At 40.2% G+C, this 23,095-nt stretch overlaps 1 protein-coding gene across 13 annotated transcripts in view; it reads left to right on the top strand.

Annotated features, from left to right (window-relative positions):
* The window catches only part of BPTF (bromodomain PHD finger transcription factor), a 94,454-nt gene extending 73,355 nt beyond the window's left edge, over positions 1-21,099 (top strand). For 5 of the 13 annotated variants that reach the window (XM_084837443.1, XM_084837442.1, XM_084837439.1 and 2 more), the window contains 8 exons: positions 1,178-1,260; positions 2,717-2,942; positions 4,017-4,324; positions 9,913-10,086; positions 10,809-11,001; positions 12,397-12,481; positions 16,997-17,183; positions 18,783-21,099. In XM_084837443.1, the coding sequence (XP_084693569.1) occupies positions 1,178-1,260; positions 2,717-2,942; positions 4,017-4,324; positions 9,913-10,086; positions 10,809-11,001; positions 12,397-12,481; positions 16,997-17,183; positions 18,783-18,819 (1,293 nt within the window). In that variant the 3' untranslated portion in view covers positions 18,820-21,099. Of the gene's footprint in view, positions 1-1,177; positions 1,261-2,716; positions 2,943-4,016; positions 4,325-9,912; positions 10,087-10,808; positions 11,002-12,396; positions 12,482-16,996; positions 17,184-18,135 lie in introns of all 13 variants that reach the window. The other 8 variants (XM_084837450.1, XM_084837446.1, XM_084837445.1 and 5 more) reach the window with 3 other exon arrangements.
* The last annotated feature ends 1,996 nt before the right edge of the window (positions 21,100-23,095 follow it).

Below are 23,095 nucleotides of genomic sequence, written 5' to 3'. Positions count from 1 at the left end.
CCTATCTTAAGGAGTGCCTCCAGCAACACCAGACAGGCCACTTAACAAGATCAACCTCGGATGGCCTTCTCTCTGTCCAATCAGCCAGGACAGCTAGGCTGGTGGGGACGAGGGAGAGGGCCTTCTCTGTGGTGGCCCCCACTCTGTGGAACTCCCTCCCTAGGGAACTCTACCATGCATTAAAAACATGGTTGTTCAGGCAGGCATTTGGGATGGGTTAGGATATTTTAGAAAATGTTTTTATTGTAGAATTTTATTGTTTTAAACTGCTTTATTATATACTTTGTACATCGCCCAGAGTGGCTGGGTGACCAGCCAGATGGGCGAGTAATAAATTTAATAAATAATAAATAATACTGTAGAAGAGAGACATCACAGGACAGCAGCATACTTCTGTAGAATATTAATGTTGGACTTAGGAAAAAAATCCATGCATAGTAAATTCTCTTGCCACAAAATGCCATGTCTCTCAAAAATTTTGAGGAAACTACAAAGGCATCACATGGTGACTGCTAAATATATACCCAGACATTTTGTTTAAATGGAGATACAGAACATTCTGGAGCAAATTGAATAACAGCCCAAATGGATAGTTGAAGGGGTGCAGAACCTCAGCCTGGGGCCAAATCTGGCCCTCCTGAGGTCTCAGTCGGGCCCTCCAGAGTTCCAGATTGGATAGGTTCCTCCATCCTTCTTTCCTAGTCTCTAAACCATTACTTTACACTGAGTGCTTCTTTGCAGACAGACCTCTACACTACTCGAAGCCTTCTCACAGTCTTCCTGCTGCTGTCTTCCCTTGAGAGTGTCTTTGAAACCTTTTCTTAGTCTTCCTGAGCTGAGACACAGAGCATGCTTCTCTCCCAGCTCCAGTCTTTCTCTCCCAACTCCTTTTCTCTGCAACCAACATTCCACCTCTTCTGCTCTTTCCTCATCTTAGAACCCTTCAAGTTTGCTTCAGTGGAAGGCAAGAGCTCCTACTTTCCTTTCTCATAATTGCACGGGCAACTGCTGTGCAAGCAAAGACCATTTCCACTTTCTTAGGCACATCGTGCTCTATCTCTGTGGCACGTTTTTGAATTACTTGTTTTGAATTACTTGTAGGTTGGAAAGTGCCCCACATGTTGTTGTTCCTTGCTCTCTAAAGTTTTCATATATTGGATTTTTTCCTGTCTTGAAGGTGGTAATGAAACACAATGCTGTGATAGAGCACTTAAAACAGAAAAAGACATTGACTCCTGCTGAACGTGAAGAGAATCAACGGTAAGGCAGATGGCTATAGGACAGACATTAAGCAAGTGTGTATCTGAGTTGGGGGTGGGGTGTCTTTCAGTGTTTTCTGCTGAATGTATGTTAGTGCAGACATTACAGCTAACTTGCGCATAGAAGCAATTGTTCACATTAGTTGTCTATTTGCATGAGCAATTTTTGTGGAATAACAGCAGCTATAATATCAGCACAATGGGTTGGATCCTGAGTTCTCTTCCATGAACAGAAGAGCTCCTTCTGTCCATGGCAGGGACTTGGATCAAGCGGCAGCTTCCCCTGGAGGAAAAGAGCGGGAAGGTGATTTTCACCGTTTTTCTGTCCCCTCTGCAGCCCTCTGGGCCATCCCCACCCTGTTCCCGGGTGTCTGCCAGGCCTCTGGAGCAGAGTGTCAGGAGTGCAAGGGAATGCAGGGGGGAGGGGGAAATCGGCGAAACTGCCCCTCCCCCTTTTCTGCCAGCTGGAGCATTCCAAGAGCGCAACTGCCAAGGGGATGCTCCTGCCAACAGAACATTAGTTAAGATCTAAGCTTGTCTTTATGGAGATGCAAAAACTAGGCCAGTCTGGAGAGAAGATAGTGGAAAATGGCAAAGGACAGAAGAAAGACAAACTGCTTTATTACTGGGTATACCACTACCCATCCCTATTGGGCTGTTTTTAACATTAATATAAAAAGCAGGGGAACTCTTTGAAGTAACTTCTTCAAACCCATACTTCTAGTCATCTAGAGAGCCAGTGTGGAGTAGTGGCTAGACTGTTGGACTGGGAGCCGGGAGATCTGGGTTCTAGTCCCCACTCGGCCATGGAAGCTCACTGGGTGACTTTGGGCCAGTCACAGACTCTCAGCCCAACCTACCTCACAGAGTTGTTGTTGTGAGGATAAAATGGAGAGGAGGAGGATTATGTATGCTGCCTTGGGTTTCTTAAAGAGGAAGAATGGCAGGATATAAATGTAATACATAAATAATAAATATAGTCATACAGCAGTTATTTAGTAAGTAAACAAAAGCAATCTGCATTTACAGTGCTACAGAATTGGATAGCAGCCATTTTTTCCAAGCATGCCTTTACTTTCACTGCTCCGTGTTTTGCTACGTATTTACAATATAACCTGACATTTTCTTGCATCTAATGATGTTTTTAGTGTTCTGGGAGAAATTGATGTTAGAAAGGGAAGAGAAGTTATGACTACAAAATAACTATCATTTGTACATGTTGTGTGCTGTGCAGTTACACATGTAATGATGTACTTAGGACAAGGTTAGAAATACTACCACATAGTCTGGAGGCTGTGGTTCCTGTTAGATATTTGTCTTTTCTTCCTGAAATGCATTGAAACTTTAGCCATGATTCTTAAGCTATTTTTATTGTATTTAATGATCAAATACAAATGATATAGTCTTTTTTCTTTATTAATCCCTTCTTAATGGCATTCTTTGTATTTCTTCTCCAGAATGATAGTATGTAACCAGGTAATGAAATATATTCTGGATAAGATAGATAAAGAAGAAAAACAGGCAGCTAAGAAACGAAAGCGTGAAGAGAGTGTGGAACAAAAACGTAGTAAACAGAATGCAACCAAACTCTCAGCTCTGCTCTTCAAACATAAGGAACAACTTAAAGCTGAAATACTGAAGAAAAGAGCACTTTTGGACAAAGATCTACAGATTGAAGTGCAGGTAAAATTCTCGTCTTTAATGAATTGGGCTTATATATTTTGAAACTTGACCCATGATTTATTTAGCTTGTTGCTTGTAAGAGAAAGTGGCCCAGTTTGCATGATCAGACAGCCTGTCATGGCTTATTTAAGCCATGGTGGAGGTGGCCATTTTGTATATTCAGTGCTGTGACTGGGCATTGAATATGGAAATCCCTCCTGGCACACGCAGCCCACTGTGGCTTAAACAATGGGCTGTTTTGATCAAGTGAACCAGAGCTCAACATTTCCTATTTATAATAGCAATGGACTAAGCCAAGGGTGGGGAACTTTGGGAGGTTTTCATACACACGCACCCTACAGGTTGCACTCCTGCCACCAGTGCCAACTGGAATTCGGTGGTGGCAAAAAAGCAGCCAATTTGTCACGGGTCTTCGAAATTAACTTTGGCCATTGAAACATTCTGCAGCAGTTTGCCACTGAAATTCAGCAAATTTGCAATTTATTTTGCCACCACCATGAATTTTGGTGGGGGCCATGCATTGCCCACCCCTGGACTATAGATTCACATTTCTGGGTATGACTCTTCATAGCCTAAATGCTTCCTTTTTGGTTTGGTTTGTTGTTAGATCTGCTTTTTAGGCCCCAGAAACGACGTTCAAATTAACACAAATTATACACATGACTATTTAAGGGAATGTTAGTCTATTGATAAATTTGACTCCATTCTCTTTTAAATGGCACAGATTCTTCATCAGACGAATTCCATTTTCATGCTGTTGGTATGCACATTATCAAACCAGAATCTTCCTCTTTCTTATCACTTCGATTTCATGTGTGGCTTATTCTCTTCATTGTAGCAAGCTGATTTCCAGTTTCTTGACAGAACCTTGAAACTCCCCTATGGTCCAAGAAATCCCTCTTGGGGAGCTCACAGCATCAAAGTGCAGAAAACAGGCACATGCAGCAATATTGACTAGCTCCATGTCCTTTACACCGTATGATTTTACATCAAAGTTTGACTTTAACAGTACAAATCAAGATTGACCTTGTTGGTAAGCATTTATGTAGGTTGCTTTTCTGCTTTTAATTTTAGGAAGAGCTAAAGAAAGACCTCGCTAAAATCAAGAGGGAAAAAGAAAAGGCACAAGCAGCTGCAGCGGCGGCACCGCCACCTCCACCACCGCCACCGCCGCCACCGCCGCCACCGCCACACACAGCCAGTGTTTCATCACCAACCATGGTCGCAACATCTGTTTCATCCCATAAAAGAAAGCGTGAGGAAGAGAAGGAGTCCTCGTCTTCGAAATCCAAGAAAAAGAAAATGATTTCTACTACCTCAAAGGAAACCAAGAAGGACACAAAGCTTTACTGCATCTGCAAGACGCCTTACGATGAATCTAAGTGAGTAGTGGATGTTACATGTTTGTATCATACTTAGTTTAGTTTTAGCCTTTAGTTAGTAGTTGGGGAGATTAATGGAGTTGGGATTTAGGTGTCAGTTTTGATCAGTCGCTGAGAATTACTGAAGATTTAAGCACTCAGAATATTTCTAAATTCCAGTCTGTTAGCTTTTGTGATTCATATTTTACCTATTTGCATGTTTCCATTGTATGATCTGTCTCACATTGCACATCCTTTATTTTGCTTTTATTCTTTCCTTTGTCTTTTTGCCTCTGCTTTGGAAGCAACGGATTATAGGCCAGTCTTATTCTCTTCAACAGGCTCTGGATATTCTCTAATGATATTTGTGGGTTGTGTTTCTGCCCTGGGAGAAAATCTTTTTGAAGGCCAGTGTATACATTTTATAATTAAAAACAATTCTCCAAATAGGAGAGCAACACTTATTCTCTTTTTCAATAGGTTGGATCCAGACCTAGTCATGCTTACTAATAGACCCAATGACATCAGTGAAATAAGTTACTCATGACTACCTTCAGTCCCATTGATTTCAGTGGGCCTACTCAAAGCATGACTAAGTCTGAATCCAACCCAGTAGAGCTCAAGTTACTGTGCTGCAGTACCTCTTGCTCAGTGTTCCAAGTGATTTCTTCTTAGATTCTTTAATACTTACTAGGTTTTTCTTTTAAAACTGGGGGCTCAGGGCACTTAACAAAATGGAAAACGTAGCTTTCTATGAAATACTTTCAACCCAATAATAAAGTGGAAAAGAGAATTTATTACACATTAGGGTGTGATGGACAGAATAGTTTTGATAGACTGGAAAAAGCTTTTGACTTGCAGGCTACTATGGATTAAGAACCACGACTAGTAAAAGTTGGTAGCATCTGAAAGGTCTTTTTAGAGAAACGATGTTCTATTCACTTCTACTAAAAATTGGCACTTCAGCTGTGATCATGGTATCGAAGTGTTCATTTCAGCATCTTGGATTGCTTTGTTAGGCTCTAATCCCTAGTACTCATTGATAAGCCAATACTAAAACTTTGACAAAGCTACTTCGGCTGTTCAATATTAGTGGGAGACATGCACATCAAGATGGTCAGTCTGCATTTCTTAATTTAGAGCGCAATCCTATGGCCACTGGTCAGTGGCTAGATGGCCATAGGATAGGTCGGTTCCCTGAGAACCGACCTCCACCCCCTCCCATACTGCCTCGTAGAGAGCAGCGCAGAGCAGCGAAAACGGGGCGTTCCTGGGGGTGGGGAGGGCGGAAGTGCCTTTCCCACGCTTCCTATATGTCGTCCTGCATCATCCCCCGCGCTCCGACTTCCCGCAGCTAGACAGCTGAAATTGGCTGTCTAGCCATGAATGCAGGGTGGCTGAAGTGCGGAGGGTAAGATCCCCTCCACTCCACCTGGCCTGCATTGAATAGGTGGTCGCCTCTGAGTTTGGAGGTGGCTGCCTATCCCAATAGGATTGCGCCCTTAGTCCTTTTAGAGGGAAGCTTTGTGAATGATCATATAAAGATTTATGTCCTAGAAGATTTGAGTTCTCTGGCCTTGTTGCCTGGTACTACATTTCGCTCAGGTCAGAACCTGACTTACAGCAGTACATTTTTCTGGACTACAGTGGGTAGAGGAATGAAAATATACAGGTGCAATCTAGAAGAATTGGCAAGTGTACTTTTTACTGAGGTGTGAAGGGTTACTGCTTCACAAATTAAATTTAAGTTGCCATCCTGTTCCGTAAGAGTAGACCAGTATAGGATTGCACTGAAAATGGCATAACAATGTAATACAGGCTAATGTCTGTTAGAACATATTGATGCAGTTCGCATGTCATGTCACGTCACAGTGGCAATTCCTGGATCGCCATTGCATGCTCATTTCCACTTGTAATTAACACCCAGTTCCTGGGTTGTTTTGTGACATACGAACTCTGAAACCCTGGATTGTTGATGTGTTAAACACTCCAGACTTAACCCAGCAATTGTCCATGATCTGTTTCTGGGTTTGTATGTCACAAAACAACCCAGAAACTGGGTTGTTAATTAAAAGCAGAAACAACAAGCATGTGGGTTACGCGCTCCACTCGTCACCACATTTCCTGAGTTAAACAACCCAGGAATTGCTACCGTGACTTCCAGACCAGCTCATTATAAATTACTTACAATATAGGAAAACTATGCAGTTGAGATAATACATCGGGCTGCATCCAGATTTAGTCATACTTCAAGTACACGCATTGAAATTAATGGGACTTAATTGTGACTAAAGCTATAATTCTATGCGTGCTTAGACAGAAAAAAGTCCTACAACTCCCAGCAGATTTGTTTCTTTCTAAGCATGCATACAATTGCACCCTAAGAGTAGTCAAGTCTACTCTTCAATCATAGAATAGTAGGGTTGGAAGGAGATACAAGGCCATCGAGTCCAACCCCCTGCTCAATGCAGGAATCCAAGTCAGAGCATCCCTGACAGATGGCTGTCCAGCCTCATCTTGAATGCCTCCAGTGTGGGAGAGCCCACCACCTCCGTAGGTCATTGGTTCCATTGTCCTGATGTTGCCCTAGGTAATTGCTTCCATTGTCCAGGAAGTTTTTCCTGATGTCCAGCCGGAATCTGGCTTCCTGTCACTTGAGCCCGTGATTCCGTGTCCTGCACTCTGGAATGATCGAGAAGAGATGCTGGCCTTCCTCTCTGTGACAACCTTTCAAGTACTTGAAGAGTGCTATCGTATCTCCCCTCAGTCTTCTCTTCTCAAGGCTAAACATGCCAAGTTCTTTCAGTCTCTCTTCATATGGCTTTGTTTCCAGTCCCCTGATCATCTTTGTTGCCCTCCTCTGAACCCTCTCCAGTTTGTCTGCATCCTTCTTAAAGGGTGGTGCCCAGAACTGGACACAGTACTCCAGATGAGGCCTAACCAGTGCTGAGTAGAGGGGAACTAGTATTTCCCGGGATTTGGAACCTGTGCTTCTATTAACGCAGCCCAAAATAGCATTTGCCTTTTTTGCAGCCACATCACATTGTTGGCTCATATTCAGCTTGTAATCTACAACAATTCCAAGATCCTTCTGGCTTGTAGTGTTGTTGATCCACATATCCCCCATATGACTAAGTCTTAAATATGACTAAGGCTGGATCTAACCCCTTTTGAAAGTAACCACTTGGATGAAAAAGCATTCATTTTGTGAATTGAACATAACACACCAAACTCTGATCCTATGAATCTGCCATTAGTTTTCATGAGACCTGTCTTACAAGCAGATTTAGTTCTTGAATTGGTGGATGTAGTTCCTTTTGAAATATATATCTTAATAAATATAAAACTATGGCCCTTGCTGTTCAAAAAGATTAGAAGGGTGCTCCATTTTTTTAGTTCTGAATTTATTTTGAGAGAGTTTGTAACAACATAATGGTCATTTAGATTTAGTCAAACTATTCATGTCTTGTGCTGGTATCATCTTTTTGGTTTCGTTGATGAGATGGAAGGGAACTGATTATTCATTCGGCATTCTATATATAGTTTTATGCTAGAATTATGCCTTCCACTTAAAATCCCAAGTGAAGATATCTTAGGGCCGAGGCTTGTTGCAGTTCCAATTATTAAGAAAACACTATGGCAGTAATGTGCTTAGTATTTTAAGATGTTGATTTAAGAAAGGCTGGCAAATCAATCTTGAGCCTTGGGTTTGTATTCAGAGCAGTGTGAGTGAATCTCTGCTCATACTATGGGACTTTCCTATCACCTCATCCCCACTGCTCTTCCTGGCAATTAGGGGAACCTCCAGAATGGCGTGGGGTTCAGGGTACTGTACTGGGGGAACAGGGATAGGAAAACCTCATTGTTTGAGTAGCGATCCACTCATGCTACTCTGGATTAAAGTCATGGGGTTGGATACAATGTGGTACAAGCAGATGTCCACACATACTCTGGGACTTCTCAGTCCTCTCCTCCCTCCTACAGCCTCACACATGACCCCCCAAAATCTGCTCTGGGAGGTCCTCCAATCCTCCAGAGTGGTTTTGGGAGGTGCCTGGGGGGCTTCAGGGGGAAGGAGAGGATGGAGAATTCCTATAATATGAGTGGAAACTTGTGGAGTGGCACCATTAGATCCAACCCATTAGCAGTCCTTTGTGATGGTTTTGGTTGGCCTTCCAGTAGCAAAGCTGTTTGTTTAGACTTAGTAGATGTTTGTTGTGACCACAGTGGGAGGCAAGCAGAAAAAAAGATGGTCATTTGGGACATCCATTTCTTGAAAGACCTGTAGCAGAAGAAGTTCTTCAAAAAATACTGCAAAGGAAGTCTTTTAGTACTGAATGGAAGCCATAGTAAATGTGTTCTAAGATATTAGAAGACAGTTTTTAATCTTTTTTGAGCAGGGCGGAGAAGAACGCATACTAAGCCTCACAGTGCAGGAGGTGTTCTGTGTTAGAGCCAGATGTTTACATAGAATGCCAAGGGGAGATCAGTGAATTAAAGACAGTTTGAAAGTTTGTTCAGCTAGCTTTGAGAAAGAAGCTCAGATTAGACTTAATTCTAAACCAGATTTGGTGGTATGTGAACAAGCCTGGAATGAGCCTTGAGTTCTTGTGAGCCTTTCTTCCTTCATACACTGCAATTCCTTCCTTCCTAGTTTGGGGCAAACCATATATCCAATCCGGCAACCTAGTTTTACAACTGTGATTTATAGAGCAAGCACCAACCATAGCTTGTCAGTTCGGATGTGTGGTTTGCCTCAAACCAGGAAAGAAAGGGGGGAATTGTAGTGGACTAGGGGACGGGCAAATTCTTGACACCAAACTTTGATTTGATGTTGTCTTTACTGAGCCACAGGCACATTCCGGTAATAGCCTTTGTTCTCCATAATTTTTGTAGTCAAATTGAATTTAGATACTACTAAGTGACAGATTTGCAAGCTTACCCGTATGAGGTTTTTGACAGAATTGAATGGTTTATAACCTCATATCTTACCATACCGTATCTGATCTGATACATAGTGTTGCCTGAGAATAGACATACCTGAAGGAGTGGCCTACATTTTTCCGTTTGAAGAGTAAAATTCCACTGATTTCAGGCAGTTCCTTAGAAATTTAAAATTACATCTACTTGTCCCATTTTCCTTCATGTCATGTTATACCAATATGTATTTTTACACATGGCTGGTATGCATGCTCCTTTTAGTGTACTTGTAACTTCTGGTTGTGTCTGCGCTTTGCTTTGTTTTTAAAATTGAGACCTACATTTTCAAATCTTAAGAACCGCCATTGTGTTCAAGTGGCTTCTCGGTTAGTTTTGAAAATGTAGATCTTTTTTCTTTGGCCTTGTCTTTGTGCATTCACAGTTGAGACATACACATTTTTCGGAGTTCAGTTCATATCAACTGACCTATTTTTTTTTAAACACAACTGTCTATAGAAATAGGCCCTGTAGAACTATGTACACGACATCAGCTTCAGATAGTAGCTTTGGAAGGGTAGATTGATGTCGTTAGGAAAATAAAGTCAGAAAATTTCAGAGAGTTAGGTTAGGAAGTGCCATGCCATTTGAAATGACAATTACATTGTCATTTTCATTGTAAATACTTTTAGGTTCTATATTGGCTGTGATCTTTGTACTAACTGGTATCATGGAGAATGTGTTGGCATCACAGAAAAGGAGGCTAAGAAAATGGATGTGTACATCTGTAATGAGTGTAAACGGGCACAAGAGGGCAGCAGTGAGGAATTGTACTGTATCTGCAGAACACCTTATGATGAGTCACAGTGAGTTCTGACAAGAACCTCTTATTTAATATTTAGGAAGCAAACTGCTCTGAGTTTGGTAATGTGTTTCTTGAACAAAAAAGAAATATTGTTCGACATATGTTGTATCTAGTGATGTGACTTAAAAATATTTGAAATGTCGCTCTAAATCATATATGATTGCCATGCAGGAAAAGTGAGGTTTCCAATATTGCCAATAAAACATGATGATATTCAAAGCAGGCTAATATTACTGACTTGTGGCTGCAAGTTTCCAACAAAATACAATAGCTTGGTGGGAGTTTATAATTTAATGCTGATAGTTTAGACTGGAGTGGTGATTATTATAAGGGTGTCTGGGTGGTATAGTCTTTTACGGTTACCCCTTTCATAATATGCTGTAGGACTCCGAATTCCAATGTTCTACCAATATATTAATAGCATATTGAAAAATAGTTGATCAGAAGGAAAAGGAAACCTTTGGTGACAGTTCTGTATGCAAATGTAAAATGTTTGATTTATTTGGCTTCGCTTTTGTTCCTTTCAGCATTAAAAGTTATGGTCTGTAGATATTCCCGTTGCTTGAGATTAATTGTTGATAATGGTGATACTGGCAATTTTTCTTCACAATTTAAGTACAAATTTGAGGAATAGATCCTCACTCAGTTTAGGGTTTTTTTAAACAAATGAAAGATTTTCACACAGGATGAAGAATATTGACCATTTTCTTTGGGATCTTGCAGATTTTATATTGGCTGTGACCGATGTCAGAATTGGTATCATGGGCGCTGCGTTGGTATTTTGCAAAGTGAGGCAGATCTCATTGATGAGTATGTCTGTCCGCAGTGTCAGTCAACGGAAGATGCCATGACAGTACTCAGTCCCTTGACTGATAAAGATTATGAGGGGCTCAAGAGAGTGCTACGTTCATTACAGGTAAGAATAAGGCTGCGTTCAGACGTCAGTTTAAGCCATGGTGTCTTCGTAAGCTGCTCACGATAGGTTATTTTTTAAATAATCCATGATGGCCCTCCACACGGACTGGCTGATAAACTACTGTGAGTAGCTTATTAAGCTACTGTGCGTAATCTGAGTCATCCCCACACCCCTTATCCTGCGGCAGCCCTCCTGCCTGAGCAGTGGTGCGGTTTCACCCATTGACAACATTCCATCATCACCCTGACAAGGGGGTGGGGGGGCTCGGCTCTAAAGTGCTGGAGGTTTTCAGGATCAAATGTCATAGCCAGCGTCCCCTAGTGCGGAAGCACATGATCCACCCATCAAAACCCTGCATGACTACTCACCAAGGAGTGAAAATCCCGAATGCATCAAAAATGGGGTGGGGGCTATAAAGCCTTGGAGGTTTACAGGGTCAGGACAAAGCTTCATTCACAGCTGTAGCGCTCTTCCACTAAAGCACTATAGTGCTATAGAGAAAAGGCACTATAGCACTGTAGCAAATGAGCAAAAGAGTGCTACAGCTGTATATAAAGATTGGTCCTGATCCTGCAAACAGGTGTTATAGCTGCCACCCCCTTTTTGGCGCAACCAGGATTTTCACTGCTTTGTGAGTTATCGTGCAGGGTTTTGATGGTGCATTGGGTGCCTACTGACTAGGGGAGGCTGCTTATGAAGCTTGGTCCCAATCCTGCAAACTTAAGGTGTTCCCAATTCACATTCCCCCCCCCCCCCCATAGACACTACTGAAATAGCCCATATAGGCTGTTTCCTTAACACAGAATGCCCGCAGGAGCAGAGCAGCAGCAGTCTGAACTTCTCTTGCATCACAACTCTGTAGGCGACCCAAGTAACCCAAGGTGCCCACCTGATGACACAATAACCCACAGTGGGTTAAATAACCCCTCCTGCAGACTGTGGGTTATCAGACTGGGTTATTTGGGGCAAATAGGCTATTGTGGATTTAAAAAATTATTGACAGATGACACAATAACCCACAATGGGTTAAATAAACCACCGTGGGTTATTTAATCCATCATGGGTTATCGGTTCGTCCGAACCTTGTCTAAGACTTAGGCCAGAAAAGGTAATTTAATTTAGTCCCCCAACATATTTAAATAGGGTTGTAATAAAATTTCATTAGTCCATGAAAGAGAAAAACATTCCTGAACAGATTCCTGTGAAAAGAAGCATCCTCTGATGTCAGAGCAGGCGTCTTCACAAAACCAAGTTCAGTTAGTATGTAGCAGTTTCCCAAAGTTCTGTAAATGACTCAGTTCAACTTGCACACGTTGGGTTTAGGGTGAAATAGGCTTCAAATTAATTAATGAAATAATGCCTTTTGAAATTAATGGTACCTCCTTTTCCTAACAGGCTCACAAGATGGCATGGCCATTCCTAGAACCAGTAGATCCCAATGATGCTCCCGATTATTATGGTGTTATCAAAGAACCTATGGGTAAGTGTGTTCCCAGGTGTCTTGATTACAAAGCTGAAATAATTAGCATTAATGAATTACTTGGTGCACATATGCTACCTTCACCCACAGATCTATTGTTAAGGATATGCTCATCCTACAGAAGAATAAACCCAAGGAGAGATGTGCAGCACAATTATGTGTATATATACTTGGTATACAGAACCCATTGAGTTCTGTAGAACTAACTCCCAAGTAATTGTGCATAGGATTGCAGCTGTAGTAATTTCTCTATGGCTCCGTAGCTTAAGATAGAGAAAAATCACTTATTAATTTAGAAGGGTTATATTCCACCTTCTGGCTACAAAAGCTCCCATGGCAATGTACAACATAGATTACACACACACACACACACACACACACACAGAATTATATAACAATAAAACACAAAAAACCTGGGAGTTAAAAACCAGAACAACACTAAAAAATGTTCTAGCAGCAGGGTAGAAAAGTAAAAATGACTGAAAAGCCTGGTGAGGTGAGAATGACCTGAACATTTGCCAAAAGCAGGGGGTGCGCAACATCTGGCCCTCCAGATGTTTTGCCCTGCTAATCCCATCAGCTTTAGGCAGCATAGCCAATGGTGAGAGATGAGACAACATACCACGGACGTCACAGAAAACAACTCAGGAAAGGGGGCATTCCTGGGTTGTTTTGCAATCTGTAAACAAAGCGAGTGGTCGTAAGGCCATGCGCTTGTTCCCACACAGCCCCAATTACCCATGGCTTGTTATGTGTAAACCAGCATTATGTTTTCATTGTTGTCCTGTTGCTGTATAAACTGCTTGTGGAGATCCCCCCTGCACCCCAGCTCACTCAATTCAGCAGGATCCCTCAACCCTGTGTAGCATTTTCAGGGGACATGGAGGGGCTGCTGGGGGGGGATCCTCTTCCACCAGCCTAGTCACACATGGATAAATCTGGATCCAACCATTTGTCTAGAAATTTAACTTCTAGGTTCACGCTGAAGCCAATGGGGAGAGCTACGCTATTGCTTATCTATAATCTCAACTGCCATCAACATGCCATACATCCTAGAAGCTAACAGGCCCTTGTCAAGCTCTTCTGGCATTTTAAAAGTGTTCTTTTATTTTGCAAACTATTTACTTCTGCATACTCAAGGTGTCCTCTTAATTTGTAGAAACCACTCTTTTATTTTGGGATGGGCCCATATCACTTCCAAACAAATAGGCATTCAATCACCCAAGCTTGTGATTAGAAGGATTTATTATTACACACTGAAACATAGCTGTTTGAGCACAAAATATTTCAGTCTCTCATACATTAATTATCTAAAGAGAAATAAGCAATTCCATTACATAATAAAATCATAATAACCTTTCTAGCTCACTCTTTGTGAGTGTAGTACTAATTTATAAAAAACAACAACATATAAATAATGTTTAAAAATTATTTAAGCACAGTACAAAAACTGTGTCCTGCTCTAACTATAATCTAAGTAGAAGACAGACAAAAGGGAGAAAAGAGGATGGCTAAGATATAAAGGCCTACTCATTTTTAGGTACTTTTTAAAAAAACAGGAAGCAGTGGGGCACTCCAGATGTCAGAAACGAGTGCATTCCCAGGAAAAGGAACTCAAAAGAGAAAAGGAGTAAGATAGGAAATAGAGTGCTATGAACAAAAAAGAAGAAATAGAAGATTAAGGAACAAAATAGACAAGGGATGTGATTAGGAAAAGCAGAACAAATGAGAACAGCACAAGAAAAGACAGTAAAAAAGAGGCTGAAGATGAGAAACAGGAAGACCAAGGAGAAAAGTATTGCAATAATAAAGATGTGAAAGAATTAAGGGGCTAACCATAATTTTCATAGCAGAAGTGTGTGTGGGGGGGGAGAATGCTACTCAGAGAGATTACAAAGTTGAAACTAAGTGAAAAGAATCAGCAGTGGCCTGAACAAAAAAAACAAAGAAGTCTCCGTATCTGCACAAAGATCACACACTTGAGAAGGATAGGTTACATCAGACCTGACATATCCACCCACCCACCCATAGAAGATAATGGAGGGCAGAGAAGTAGCTTCATTTTAGAAACATTTTGTTTAATAAAATGAGATCAGAGCAAGACACAGCAAGAACACCTGAAAAAGATAAGGAAGTGGTGAAATTTCTGCAGATGATCTGCACAAAAATCATAGCTAACTTAGTTTTAAGAGAAGCTTAAGGAGAAAGATAGACTGAAACTGATGATATATAAAATAAAGGTCCTCACATTCTGCGCTTAAAAAATAATTTGAAACATGTATCAGAGCAGATTCAGTAGTGAGGGACATAAAAACTACATTGCAATGAATAAAAAAAATGAAACAGCAAAAGGGAAAGACAGTGAGCAAGCATCAGGTGTTTCAGGAATCTGGAATGAAAAAATAAAGAACAGAAAGAACAGAAAAGTTCCAACTTTTGATTGGAACAAAAGTAGGTGGAAGATGAAGAGGGGTGAAGTTGTAAAAAGTAAATGCAAAAGACTCCAAGAAAGGGCTACATCTATGAACCAGATAGTACAGAAAAAACTGAACTAGGAACGAATAGAAGACAGGATTAGAAGATACTGCAAATGAAGAAGCCATCAGAGGAAATAGGTTCAGTTGAGGCCAAAGCCATAGAAGAAGAAGAAACAGAAGAACAAATACAAGCAAAGTTTTAAGATTTACTTGGATATCCCCTCCCAGGTAAAGCTCAAGTGAAAAGTGGAAAAGAAATCTGATTCTGAGTTGGAAATCAGCTTAAAATCTGTCTTTGTAGAACCAAATGTTATTCCAAATTGAAAAGATAGTTGTACATGAACCTTACATCTGTACTGATTTAGGACACAATCTGTCAAACATTAGAACTAGCAAGTTCAGAGTGAAATGCAGATGTAAATTTATCAGTTTAATGAAGGAGACTGCTTCATTCAGTATGCTGAGAAGACAGGACCTCTGTTAGAAGACACTGGGTCAGCAATTGAGTTTTGAGTCAGTATTTAATTTGGAGGACTACCATCTTTCCCCACCTGCATCTGCCCACCCCTTACAATGGTCCTTGAAAGACATGCTCTGTGTCTCTTTGCCTTCAGAGGTATGTATGGTTGGTTGAGACATGGGACAGGACCTTTTCAGTAACGGCACAAGGATACCTCAGGAAGCTTGGTTGGCTCCCTCTTCTTTAGATCTGTATGCCAGGGGTAGGCAACTTGTGGCCCTCCAGATATTTTCACCTACAACTCCCATCATCTCTCACTATGCTGGTGGAAGAGGATCCCCCCCCCAGCAGCCCCTCCATGTCCCCTGAAAATGCTACACAGGGTTGAGGGATCCTGCTGAATTGAGTGAGCTGGGGTGCAGGGGGGATCTCCACAAGCAGTTTATACAGCAACAGGACAACAATGAAAACATAATGCTGGTTTACACATAACAAGCCATGGGTGATTGGGGCTGTGTGGGAACAAGCGCATGGCCTTACGACCACTCGCTTTGTTTACAGATTGCAAAACAACCCAGGAATGCCCCCTTTCCTGAGTTGTTTTCTGTGACGTCCGTGGTATGTTGGGTTAAAACTCTGGGTTGTTTCCCCTCAACAACCTACAGTCCCATGCTCTCATGTCATGCCAAACAACCCAGCTCTTAACATGGAGCTCCCAGTGGTTTCCCATCCAGATGACCAGGCCCACATCCACTTAAGCTTTAGTAAAGCTATGACATCAGGCTAGCAACTGAGCCCTGTGTTAATATTTTTAACACTTTTTCTTCTGTGTGTTCTTTTTGAGTATGCCTTTATAGAAAGACTTCACATAGAATACGTATGTGAATGTTGAGGGACACTGTTCACCTAGGTTTAAGAAACTGTTATGTTTTCTGACAGTTTATTTATCAGAATGTTCATGAGGCAAGATGGTATGTGTTTTCCTCTCTTCTCCTTTCAGCTTCTTTTTCTTTTCATTCTCAATGGTCACTGTGGCAGTTGCAGAACTGGGACTTTTATCACAGTCTGTTCTTTGTGTAGCTGTATGTGTATTTCAGTGGCAAGTAATTGAAACATTCAAACAAGGGTTATGAATTGAAATAAGAAGCAATCTGTAGGAGTACATGAGCTGCAAATTAAGCATGTTTATATGTAATAATGGCTTTGAGGAAAACCAAAGCAGAAAATTAAGGTTAGAGAATCCAAATTGCCTCTAGTTGGGATGTCAAGTGACTTTAGTAAATTCTCCAATATAGCTTTCATAATGCCCTTGTGGGACTGAGTCTTCAAAAGTGTGAATATTTGTAGCTAAGGGCCCATTACCGTTGTGTGACCAGGGTGTGGATGTACTTGATGAATGGCTCCACCCATCTTCTCCCTTTTGCTCCCTACTACCTAGTGTTACATAATATTCTAACACATATGTTAATGACTCTCTAGTCAAGCACACACTTCTTTTCTTCCATGTTTTCAGGATGTGGGATGAATTGTATGGGTTACTGACATCTTATTTTTGAATAACATTTGCTTATTTTGAAGACCTTTCCACAATGGAAGAAAGAATACTGAAACGTTACTACAAAAAGGTGACTGAGTTTGTGGCCGACATGACCAAAATATTTGATAACTGTCGTTACTACAATCCAAGTGACTCCCCTTTTTATCAGTGTGCAGAGGTTCTTGAGTCATTCTTTGTACAGAAACTAAAAGGATTCAAAGCAAGCAGGTAAGTAGTCTTTCTCCTTAGCATGCCTTTCTGTTAGCATGGCATACATTTTACCACTAGAAACTTACATTCCCAGTTTTTTTTAATGTCTGGTTCTTCCCAAACCCTTTGCCATTAACATAAACCTACATATGAGTGGAGTGATTGAAGTACTGGCTGTCTAGGCCTTTATCAAATTAAAGATGCAGTCCTTGTGAAATAACAGGGCAGTTTTGTTTCAATTACAAGCAACACAGCATTATGAGGAAGGTGTAAATTTTTGCAAAGGAACTGAATGTTGGAATGCAAGCAATCTAAACCAGTTTGATGCTTTAGCTGCATTGTGCCCCAGAAGTCTTTCTAGCAGCCTAAGCATATTTATTCAGTACTTATGCCCTAGAAAAAGTCCTTGGGATTCCACTCTAACTGTAGCTCTGCCCCATTTTAAAGTTGGGTACTTTCAATTTCTATTAATTTTGATGGGAGAGTTAAGTACCTGCTTACATCTTCCCCACTGTAATCAGTGGGATTCGAGTGTTTAACTTGGACTGAATTGTGCCCTTGGTTTCCCCTTAGTGAAGAAATTCCACATACGTACTTGGAGAACAAGGGTCACTGCTAGTGATGCCTGTTTCTGTCTATCCCAGCTCTTCCCTAGAAAGGGCACGTGGTCTCTAGGGCTGAGTTGTGCCAGGGCTGAGTTGTGCCAAGGCTGAGTGGGTCCCCTAGTGTTGCAACGCAGATAGCTGCTGCTCCTGGTGGCTGCTACACCTGCAGATGTTCTTGCATGTGTTTTGTGGTTGCTTTCCAGTGAGGACAAAAGAGGGCATAATAATGGGATGGGGAACTGGCAGTTGACTTTTTCAAATTGTCATTTATTCCTTTCTCAGATTTATTTTATTATCAGCATTTATTGTTTGGCTGCAACTCCCATTACCGCTTCATTTATACCACCCATGTTCTTTTTTTGCAGATTGTGATAACTTTAGTCTGACCTTTCTAACTGGAATCAGAACTGGATGTTTTGCTTACTCTTTCATTGTACCATGTCATTAACTATCTCTTTTTTAAAATCCATACTTGCTGTTTACTTTTAAACTGCGCTTTAATGTGGAAGCAATCATTTGCTATCAGCTGTGTTGGAAAATAAAATAACCGTTCCTTGAATGCTGTACCAAACCAAGTCTAATATTCGTAATAGAAGCTATGTAATATCAGTTATTTCCTTTAATAAAAATTTCCAAAAACAGAATTTGATGAATTTTAAGAAAATTGTGATATTTTACTTTTTACCAATAAATATGCATTGATACAGCCACTTCCCAAAGCACTGTAGATTGGTACATAGTATTTATATGTGCCTCCCTCAAGTATTATGTGATGTTTTTGGATGTTTGGGTATTCCAACTGAACTTCATGTGTTTGTACATACCTGAAGTTGTCTATGTAGTGAAAGGTCAAAGATGCTTTCTGTGTATGGTGTTTGTCTACAGAAAATGAACAGGAGCATCAGCATGGCTGCATTCCCAGCTGAGTGACAGGCCCTTGGCATCCACTTAAAGCAGCTGAGGTCTCTTAAATGAAGGGTGCTTAATTGTTCCCCTTTTCTGCATTCTGCAGGTCTCATAACAACAAACTGCAGTCTACAGCTTCTTAAAGTTCCACGTGTTACCCTAACACAAACAGCAAGAATCTGGTTGTCTGACATTTTTTAATTGGGAAGCCAGAGGTTTTTAGTCAGAGTGTTCTGACAAGTCTTGATGTAAACTGCATTTTTATCAGTCACATCAGACTATATTCTCGGCTAATTTTGTCCAAAGGACAAAAGAATAAAAATCAGCAGCATCGTTTTCTTGTCAAGATCAAATTGTGCTATTGTGGCAGAAACAGGAAAATGTTTTGTTGAAGGACAAGAGAGAAAACAAGCAAGAGAAAACAAGATACCGTGAAATGGGGTCAAGTTCTAACTCCATGGAAATGCCACATCTGTTCTTCAGTGAAGAAGCTGGTTTAAAGTCCACACAGAGAACTTTTGACTGTATTTATTTATTGTTGCAAAAGGACGCTTTTTTATTGCTGCCCTCATTTGTCAGCTAATTATTTTTTTCTTATAAACCCCAGCCCTGGTTATATGTAACCCATTCTGTATCTTACCATGATTCCTGTAGGTAAAAGTACAAGATGACCTCTAGATGTCTTTTCTTTCTATGAAAGGAGCTGCTATGTACACATGTGCACAAACAAACTGGGAATCAACTATGAGTTTATCGTTCATGGTAGATGAAAACAATTAAGTTTGCATAAAATTTGGGCTAAATGGTCATGGACTACAGACTCTGTTGCCTTCAATATAACAGTACAATGTCATTTACTCTGCACCGGACTGATATGAGTAAAATCTATTTGAAGGTATCTTGTTTGTAAACATTTGTCAGATTCTAATTTTTTTTCTTTTTGTATTAAAAATTCAAAATATGGATGTATATGAAACAAAATAAATGGAGATCATTGTTCTCTCCACAGATGTAGGTGTCTTTTGAATGTTCACTAACATATTTGTGAGGTTTTGGAGGTTTGTTCCGAATTGTAAGAATCCTACAATAGTATGGAAGAGGAAATATGGGAAGGGGAAAGGATGGACAAAACTCCCAAGCGTGATTCTACTTGTTTTTAATCAAATATAATAACATTCTATTGTGGTGCCACAAATTTTGCATTGATGATGAAGGGGTTGTGTGAGAATTATCATTGCCCGTTGCTAAATGAGATAGTAATGTGCAAATGATCATTTGAGGTTAAATAATGGTCTCAAAAGTGTATTTCATTTTGTGGCTTTTCTACTAGGAAAGGTATGTAAAATGATAAAAGAAGCCAACAGACAGACAAGCTTTACAGGGTTTTTTTTTTAATTGCTCTCCACAACCAGTCATGTATGCTATTGATTACAGTTTTATATGTGCATCATAAACCAGCAGCAGTTGGTTTCTGTAGCTCTACACCCATTTCAACTAGATTTTGCACTAATTCACAATTTTGCCCTTCAGTGATCCGGAATTTATCTGATTATGGATAAGCTTTCCTTGGGTTTAACCTCACCCTGCTATGCAAGAACCTTTTCTGTTACTCTCTTAGACATTGCTATTGACCACAATTTTCTTATAAGTACAGGCTCAGGTGTACAGATACTTTGGGGTTAATTTTCTCTAAGAAAGCCTATGCTCTTGTACATAGATGCTGTCATTTAACCAATGTGAAATCAAAAGGAAGTTAATTGTTCATTGTGAGAAGGGCATCCATTTATGCTTCTTAGAAACTAGGAAAAAGTATTTGTGTGTAGGGTATATTGTCTTAGGACTTTTTACAAAGAGATGCTACATATTGTATGCATTATGTTTATAAAAGAAGGAAAATTTTCAACCTTAATCCTACAAATATTGTCTCCACAATATTTCTGTATTATTCGTACATATGGCTGACACTGAAAAATCATGTTGAGAAAATAACTTTCCTACCGTAGGCAATAGATCACTGTTTTTAACAAATTGTGACAAACGGAAGAGTACATTTTTTGTACATAATAGGACATTTCATCGTAGACAAATAAAGTAATGTTGTTGGACATCAGATTTGGTGGAATTCCTAATGAAACATCACTTGTTTAGAATAACGTATGTAGCACTTGGCTTTGCCATACCGTGCAGAAATTCTTGGGAATTTTTCATATATATAATTATGAAATGAGAAAAATGCTACTTTCATACACTTTTTACCAAGCCTCATCATTTTTCCTACTGCTTTGTAATATATGACGACAATTCTTAGCTGTATCAACTATGGTAATTTTTAGTTTTTTGAAAAGTTTTATTTATGAGCCAGTGTAATGTGTGTACATTTTAAATACCACTTCTGTAAAAGGAATAAAGAAAATTATACTTTACTCAGTTTTTTAAATGAAACAATGTGCAGAATACTTCATTTTCCCCCTAACATCTGAATGCATTATTAAAACTCCAGAATGTTTGTTCACTTACTGAGACATGTCTAATGTGGGTATCAAATATACCAACTGAGGTCACTTTTTAATCACAACTCCTCGGTCAAATGGAAGGATTTGGTGTTCCGTGTCTAAATAGGGTTCAAAAGCTTCCAAATGCTCATTAGTTGCTTTGTTTTTTATGACGGATTAGGGCCTATTTATGGAGACTCAAGTTGGAATGGTATTATCTTGAACAGCTGCAGGATGTTTGTACCACTGTGAGCAAAGCACAACATTGAGTGAATTTTTATGAATGGTTACTCTAAGGTAAGCCCTCATGAAGCTGCTCTCTTTAAAATGTCTGTGAACAGAAGTACATGTTTTAAAGTCACATAGTCACTTATTTCTTTATTTTCTCATATTAGGGTAGTAAACAATTACAAATTTGAAAGGTTGTTTTATTTTGTCCAAATGAATTATTTCTTTTAGCAGCACACTACTTACTTTTCATTTCACATCAAGAGCAGATTAAATTTTATTTTACTTTAATACAGTTTTCTTCTTAATTATATATATAAATTAAGAATCATCTTTTGTGATTTTTATCTATCTATCTATCTATCTATCTATCTATCACAAAAGGAGTATTTAAAACATTTCTCGAGAGTTTTTAAAATGACATTTGGTAGGATTGGTCAAATAATTACTTGCCACATTTGCATGGAGCAGTAAGCCAGGATTTCCAAGAATCTTTCAGCTATTATGCATGAGCTGCTGGCTAAACAAACCAGGAATTATTTGTTTAGGGCAGGGGTGGGCAACATGCAGCCCGTGGGCCGCATGCAACCCCTACAGTCCCCCAGTGTAGTCCCCACTGCCCCCTGAAATTCAGGGGGACCCACAAATTTAAAAAATAAATTGCAAATAAAATGGCATCCAGAACCCCGAAAGAGCAAGCAAGCTAATTTTGACCCTTTTTTGTTTCCGTAGCTGCTCCAGATGCCATTTTTATTTTTTGTTCTCCCCCCTCCCCCAATGTTTTTGGCATTTGTGAGTAGGGTGGGGGGGAATTGCCTCTTGACCTCCTGAAGTTGCCCACCCCTGGTTTAGGGTGTTGTGTGAACCTGGGATCCTGGCTTGTTGCTCCCTTTATAACAAAACTAGGGCTTGTTCTTGGCTTACAAATCCTGGCTTGTTTGGATTCCTGTTTCAGACTATACACTCAACAAACCGTTACTGGTTTGTTTAGCCAGTCACTCTACCAGGAGGAACCAAGCAGGAGCAAACAGGCTAGCATGCAGCTCACTCACAAATAAGCCTGGTTTATTGTTCTTGGTCAGCAAGGGAGTGGAGCAGCTTCTATTTTCTGAATTTGGATAGTATGTTAGCTACCTTTCTTTATAACACATTTTCCCATTACAAAGTCCCTCAGCAGTTAGAAGTGATTACATCTGGAAGAATTTGTATGTACTGGGTGAACCACACACACAGTGACTAGTTCTTGTGGGGACAAGGATCCAGTCTAGACACCGCTGAGAAAAAAAGGGTAAGTGCACATGCAGTCAGAATAGTCCTTTCCACAAAGAGAGTGGACTAAAATATGAAATGCAAACAGTGTTTTTCAACTATTGATCATGTGACAATGTTCTAAGAAACTGAAGAAAAGTTGCTGTACTGCACGGTGCCGTACTTTTTGATGACATGTGTTAGTAGACATAATAATCTGGCTGTAGACTGTAAGGTAATGCCATTAACTGGAATGCACATCTCCAGAAAATTGCAAATGTGATATGTACAGAGCTGTCACTTTCTTTTTCTGACTCATAACAGGAATCAAGAGACAGGAAGGAGGAAATTTTGCCTGGTCATTCCACATTACACAAAACCTGAGGCAAGTATTTCCAAAGCTGTTGGGAAGAGGCAGCTTTTAAAAATTTCTGATGCTTTTACAAGTTTG

This window comes from Heloderma suspectum, chromosome 2 (assembly GCF_057233095.1).
Source record: "Heloderma suspectum isolate Gila_16-S chromosome 2, 16-S_ref, whole genome shotgun sequence".
NCBI classification, from domain to species: Eukaryota; Metazoa; Chordata; class Lepidosauria; order Squamata; family Helodermatidae; genus Heloderma; species Heloderma suspectum.
The sequence above is the reverse complement of the archived record's forward strand: the minus strand, read 5'-3'. Positions and strand labels throughout refer to the sequence as shown.